Source organism: Microtus ochrogaster, chromosome 2 (genome assembly GCF_000317375.1).
Source record: "Microtus ochrogaster isolate Prairie Vole_2 chromosome 2, MicOch1.0, whole genome shotgun sequence".
Lineage (NCBI taxonomy): Eukaryota > Metazoa > Chordata > Mammalia > Rodentia > Cricetidae > Microtus > Microtus ochrogaster.
Window position 1 is genome coordinate 40512875 of NC_022010.1, and position 7472 is coordinate 40520346.

The window sequence follows — 7472 nt, forward strand, 5'->3', positions numbered from 1 at the left end:
AAAAAAAAAAAAAAAAAAAAAAAAAAAACTGCTTTCTTTAAATGAGTTCTAATAGTATGAGTGAGGCTCTGGGTTCAATTTTCAACACTACAAAACAAAACAATAAAAACAAGTAAAACGTTTTAAACTTTTAGATTTTCTTGTTAAATAAAACATGACTTCATATAGTCAAGCAAAATATCTTTAAAGCCAAGTAAATAAAAATATGGTTTTATAAAATTAATTTTAGGCATAAATTTATTTTGAAACTGAACTCAAGGATTAAGCTGTAGAAACACTGACACAATCTTCTGAAGGATTCCAGAAGCTCCAGCGAAGGAAGCACACTATCTTAGGCCTAGTGACGCTGCTAAGGCACCTGACCTTGATTTGACTCTTCAGTATTCATGCTGTTTCCATCTGCAGTCTCTGACATTTCTTCGTCGTCATCATCATCATTCAGGTCTTTTGAAATTAACTGTCTAGCTAATTTAATATTCAGTCCTTCGTTGTAGTGAAGCTTCCTTTTCATTTCAAACAGTCGCTTCTTTTCTGTAAAAGATTTGAAAGAGGACTGTGAGCTTAGGTCTCCACTTGGGGACTGGTCAAGCCTGTTCTGTCAGAGTCCACTGTGTAGAATACAGTTATATTCACTTCAATTTACTTGAAAGTTGTTGTCAGTTCAAGACTATTTCTGTGCTCAATGGCCAAGTCAGGTAGTTAGTAGTAAGACTATACAGTCCACAAAATCTCAAGTATTTAATTTGTGATTCAAATATACACCTCAATCAATGAATAGAAATGGACAAAGCTTTTAGAAATTCTGTGAAGAAAATTTAAAGATACAAGAAAACTCTGTAGCAATAGTATAATCAGATGTATAAAGACTGCAAAAACCCCAACATTTCTGTAAGCAGCCCAAGATGACCTACATCTCCTAATTCCTCTGCCTCCTAAATGCAAACATTCTAGGCATGCACCAGGGCTGGCAAGACAGCACACCTGGCTCACATGGCTAAGAGAAAGATCATTTCCTGGAGACTGTCCTTTGCCCTGCACCCGAGCATGCACACACGAGCACAGCATAAATAAAATGTGCAAACAAACTAATAAAAGCAAAATAGGCACACACCACACCTGATTATGACTTCTACTTTCACTAAGGAAAAAAATCTTCTTCAAAATCCTTATCAGTTTAAAAAACTCCTATGACTTTAGAAACATAATTAGTGGCAACTCAACACACCTGCCACATTTTATTCACTAAACTGCTCATGAAGAAATAAAGAATTCTAAGATTTGAACCCAAGCACCCATATAAAAAGCCAAACATCCTGTAGCAGGCACAAGCATAAACTTACACTGAAACACAAATACAAAAAATAAACTTGCTGCCTTAACCACCCCCCCATGTGTGCTCACAACCACCAGTAACTTCAGTTCCACGGGGATCTAGTGCCCTCTTCTGGCCTTTCTGAGCACCAGGCACAGATGGAGTACACCTCCATACAATGTAGGTAAACACTCATACACACAAAATAAAAGTAACTTTAAAATGAATTAATAAAATAAAGCTGTCGATGAAATGAATTAAAATTCCACCATCCTTGCTTTATTGATGATTTTAATCTCAAAACAGCACAGCCATCACCAAAATAAGGATATTCAAAGTTCCTAAGATCTAATTCCCTTCAAATGTTATATTATTACCAAGTGTTCTATTATTAAGATCTTGTCAGTCATTATTTATTTTTCTCTGCTTATATAAAATACTTCTGAGCCAGAAGGCTGGAGCACACCTTTAATTCCAGGAATCAGGAGACAGAGGCAGGCAGATAGAGTTCGAGGCTAGCCTGGTCTAATGAGTGAGTTCCAGGACAACCAGGACTACACAGAGAAACCCTTGTCTCAAAAAACAGCGTACAAAAACAAAAGCAAAAAAACCACATTGGAGATGGGGGGAGGGTCATCTTACCAGACTGCTCATATTGGTCTTGAAATTGTGGGCCCATCAGTCCTCCTAGCTCAGCCTTCTCAGTAGCTAGGTTCACAGGCATGTACCAGAGCAGTTAGGTATCTTTAAATATTGAGATGATGTGAAGGCAAAGCAAATATCCACCTACATCTTAACTCACCAAAGTAATACCTTCTCAGAAATTGTAAAATGAAATTACTTCCAATAACCTCACTCAAAAATGGAGACAGAGATGGCCAGATTCCTTGTCTAGTATTCATGAATCTAATCTTCAGACTACAACAAAACAAAGCAAGACACCCAGAGATCACTAACATTTTTTTAGCTAGATTTTTTTTTCCTAAAAATATGTTTTTACAGCCAGGTAGTGGTGGTGCATGCCTTTAATCCCAGCACTTGGGAGGCAGAGGCAGGTGGATCTCTGGGAGTTCAAGGCCAGCCTTGTCTACAAGAGGTAGCCCTGGGACAGCTAAAGATGCTACACAGAGAAACCCATCTTGAAAAACCAAAATAAATAAATAAAAATTAATATATATATATACATTTACATACATACATACATACACAACTACAAAGCTGAATCACATTTTAAGGCATAGTTTGTTTCTGCACTTACTACGTTGTTAACACAATCACATATCCAAGTTTATCCAAGACGGACTCAATGTCATTTCAACTTTGTAAAAAGTTTCAAGGTAGTGAGACATAATTATCTACTCCAAGTCAAAGCTTTCTGGTTTCTCACTATATTAGCAATGCTTTTTATGATATAACTTATACATAGTTTTTATGTATTCTATTATTTTCCCAACATAAATATAAATGCACATTACTCTTTGTAAGTCACAAAATATTTTAAAAAATGAAATATATTGTTTAGGTTGTAATGATCACAAAACATTAAACATAAGTAATGTCTTGTGATATTTTTACTTTTGAGATATGTGTGTGTGTGTGTGTGTGTAGTTACTGGTAATGCCTGAAACAATTCTCATATTCATCCATAGAATATGAGTAGCCTCCTCTCCCATATTCACACTAAAAATAAAACTGTCCTTCCCCACCTTGTAGTATTGGGGACTGAATCCTGGGCTCAAGTCTTTTTTTTTTTTTTTTAAGAAAATGTCTCACTATGTGGCCCTGGCAGGCGTGGAATTCTCTATTTGGACCAGTCTGGCCATGAACTCATAGTGATCAGTCTGCTTTTGCCTCCCAAGTGCTAGAATTATCCCTAGTGTATTTACTGATCAATTAGAATACAAAATGACCAGTGCTAAGTGCATTAAATACTTCATTTCATTTAATAATCACCAACAGCTTAGTCTGTTTGTTTGAGATGGGGGGGTCTCACTAAACTTCCCAGGTTGGTCCTGAACTTGAGGGCTCAATAGATCATTATGCCCCAGCCTCGTAACTCTAGTACTACAGATATGTACTGTCAAACACAGAACTATTTTTTTTTTAAATTAGCCAACTTAAAAAAGCATCAGACTTGGAGCATAAAATCGTATTTCTCAGACTCCACAACTAATAATTTTAATTATTGTAATATACATTAGATTTATCTTAACAATATCTGGGCTAGCCAAGTGTAGTGGTGCACTCAGGAGGCAGGGGCAGACAGATCTCTGTGAGTTTGAGGCCAGCCTGGTCTACCTACTGAGTTCCAGGACAGCCAGTACTGCCTAGTGAGACCCTGTCTTGGAAAAAATCAAAACAATAAAAAGAGAGTATCTGAACTGTTAAAATGGCTCAGCAGGTGGAAGGTGCTTGCTGCCATGACTAATAACCTGAGTTCAAACCCCAGACCCCAAACAGGGAACTGACTCCTTATTAGCTGTCACCTGACTGTATCATGTGTCAGCTCAAGTGCCCATACATACACATAAAATAACACATATGTCTTTAAAAAGTGGTACTTATTGACAGCTATAAGCCTAGTACTGGAGAGCCCAGGCAGAGGATAAGTTCAAGGCAAGACTAGGCTACTGTTTAAGACCTTGTCTCAAAAAAAACAAACAAAAAAAGTCACCTGTAAATTCAAAATGTTTTCTAGACATGTAAATATTTAAGGGGAAAAACGCCTATATAATTTAGTAATTCTATTAGTAGCGTCCGGTGCTATTTATTGTCAGCATTAGAGTCTCTCTAATGCTGATAATGAACTTGGGCTGAGATCCGCTGCACAGCTTCACTAGGGCTACCCAAGTGTTCTACCACCAAGCTACATTCTGAGCTTTTGATTTTTTCTACAAAGAGAATGAGAAACACAGGGCAATGGTGACACACCAGACCAGCCTGGTCTACAGAGTGAGTTCCAGGATAGTCAAGGCTACACAGAGAAACCCTATCTAGAGTCCTTCCAACCCACCCCCTAAAAAAAAAGAGAGAGGATAGGATAACTATGTATAAGTTATCCCTCAATACCTGAGGGATTGGATCCTGGACATCTAAGGGCATCAGAATCTATAGATGCTCAAATCCTTCATGTACATGGTGTAGTATTTGCATATAACCTTCACACACTGAACATGTTCAGTCATTTCTAGGTTTAATGCTATGTAAATAGTTGCTGTGCTATACTGTTAGGGAACAATGACAAGAAAATCATATTTATCCATGTTCAGTATGGGTTCATTTTTCTTCCCTCAAATGTTTCTGAATCATTGTTAGTTAAATGTGCAGGTGTTGAACCTGCAGATACCAATGGCCAACAGGGTATTTTATATTCTTTTATATAAACTAAAAATATTTATCTTTTAAATTGTGTTTGTGTGCCCAAGGCTAAAGTTAACAGCAATTGTGACCCATTGACATAGTTGCTCAACTCCGGTCCCCTGGAAAAGCAGTACACATACTTTACCACTGAACCATCTCTCCAGCCAAATTTTATCTTGAAAAGCTAATACATTCAGATGGTTCAAAAAGTATAAAAAATAGTAAGATAAAACATATTCCTATCAGACCAGTGTTCCATGCAAACAAAAAACACAAAGGCAGTAGTGCCTTAACTACACGTGTTCTGTCTGGAGCACAAGAGCCTCTTCCATCCTGCAATGAGGGCTTCTCTAGCTTCTCTTCTAAGACATCACTACTCTGTGCTCCACAAGACTTATACAATTTTCATTCTATATTTTATCATCTTGGTTCTCTGGATAAATTTCACTGTCTTTTTTTTCTTCGACACAGGATCTCAGGTAGCTCTGGATGACCATACATCTACTACAGAATGAGGTTCTGAACTTCTGCCTTTATGTCTCTAGTTTTGTTATAAGAGACAACACAAACAGTTCATTTGTGCCAAGGCTCAAACTCAGGGCTCTGTGCATGCTATTTAAGCACTCTCCAAACTAAACCACATCCCCAGTCCTGCATCACTACTATCTTAAAACAGAAAAGGCAAAAAGAAGGCAATCTATCCACTTGAAGATCATTCAAATACTCAATGATACTAAAAGAAATAATTTCATAAGTAGTTACTGAGTTTCTTTTTATTGGGCACCAAAAAATACAAAGAAAGGAATATCTACAAATACTTAGATGACAGTAGTATTTTTTCCACCTTCTTTTAATCAAGGGGGCAATACTATTACATGAAAAACTCACATATGTAGATCTGATTTACAGGTTCTATTTTTACTGCTTTTTGTTTCCTACCCACTTCCCAACTATGAAAATAATTTTCCAATCTTCAAATATACTTATTTTTCACAAAAATTATTAGCATCGCACTGAAGGCAGCTGCAGGAATTACCTACCTCGCTCTTCAGGGGAGAGGTCATTATCTTCCTCTTCACTGCTTTCTTGTTCCCGAGCCCGATACTTTGGCTCAGAGCCTTCAGCAGCAGCTAATCTATAAAATATTTATGAAGAAATTAGTAACTGTGACTTGTACTATTTAAATGTCTCATTCAACTTGAGTCATGGAAATACTCCAAAATTATAAATAACTATTCTACCTACAAGTGATGAAGAAAGCAAAAGGAAAAGTAGGGATGGATATAAGCAATAAGTACAGCAGGGTAGGTGCTAGAAATCAATGAACAACGGGAACTTATGTTTGTTTTTCTCACATCTTTACCATGTAGGTGGCGGAATACGAACAGACTAAGTATTCACAGGGTCAGGCACTTTAACCTTGCTACCTCCTGTTTAGATTGATATTAATCAAGAAACAAGATTGCAATAATTGCTATAAAAATCTAGTTAGGGGCCAGGAATCTTACTCAGTGGTAAAGTAAGTATTTACTACATAGCCCTGGGTTCAATTGTCAGTAAAAACCCAAACCTAGGTAGGTTTAGTCTTTTGTTTATAAATGTACAAGCAGAACACAGCAAATGTCTTTGACTTTGCACAATTAAAACTCCCCACAGAAATGCTTTAGTACTTACTTCTTAGCTAAGATATCTGGAGTCATGACTTCGTTGCCTTCCGAGTCACTATAGGCATCTTCATCATCACCTATCATACTAGGATGACAAGCATGTTTCTATTAACAAGCACATTATTAAAACTGATACATGAAATAAAATTGTATAGCTAGAAAACCAAGACTGAAAACAAAATTTTATTAATTAGAGTAACAATTTGTTTACAACTTTGTTGTCATCTTTGAAATTTAACTTTAAAATAGTTTCTATTACACATGTTACTGGGCTGGGAATGTAAATCAGTGGAGTCTTTGCCACACATGCATAAGGTCCCAGAGCTCAAGCCTCAGACATAAGGAATGATAATATAAGTTTAGTAAGAAAAAAAAAAAAAAAGCAACCATACAATACTGAAAACTCAAATTATCTGGAGGAAAAAAAATAAAAATGTCAATTTTCTATCCAATGAGGCAGATGGACAAATAATGCAAAATAACCCACTTGTTGGATTAGTATTTTGAGAGGGAAGAGTCCTGCTGTGCAGCCCAGCTGGCCCCAAATTTGTGACTACTGGAATTACAATTAGGCGGTGAGAATGCTGAGCTGGTTTAGAATTTGTGTTTATATATCACCATTAAGCAAGAAATGGTCTACACAGACGTACGACTAGGAAAAATAAACAGATCCTATGGTGGGTACTTCGCTGAATTAAGAAATGCACAGAGACAGAGCCAAGTGTCCTCTCCTATGTGGGAACCCTCCAAAGAGCTTCCCAAGCAGGATGCAGGATAGAATCAGGAGTGCCCACTGCACACAAGCTTCTCCTCTACTCTTGAGATTTGAGGAGGGGTCATCTGTAGCTTTTTCACCTCCTTCCAACTATCTCACTCAACAGCCAACACGTGAATAATGAGAGACAAAGAAAACTGAAAACAACAAAAGTACCCAGGGAATTAGTAAAGCTCAGCTCCAGGGAGTTTGTGATCACAGTCTCAGACAGTATCAGACCATGAAGGCTCTGATCAAATGAGAGATAAAGCTTCTGGATTCAGGATAGCATTAGTAGAAATTTGTGCAAGGCAGGAGGTAGGACCTAGTTGCAGGGAAAAAAGTCACTGACTTCACTGATTTTTTTTTTTTTTTTTTT

The 7472-nt window shown here is 37.1% G+C and overlaps 1 protein-coding gene across 1 annotated transcript in view; it reads right to left on the reverse strand.

Annotated features, from left to right (window-relative positions):
- The window catches only part of Ppp1r2 (protein phosphatase 1 regulatory inhibitor subunit 2), a 30156-nt gene that overhangs the window by 5913 nt on the left and 16771 nt on the right, over nt 1-7472 (reverse strand). The window contains exons 3-5 of the mRNA XM_005344813.2: nt 6347-6424; nt 5713-5807; nt 364-531 (exon numbers count right to left, since the gene is read on the reverse strand). Of these exons, the coding sequence (XP_005344870.1) occupies nt 364-531; nt 5713-5807; nt 6347-6424 (341 nt within the window). The remainder of the gene's footprint in view (nt 1-363; nt 532-5712; nt 5808-6346; nt 6425-7472) is intronic.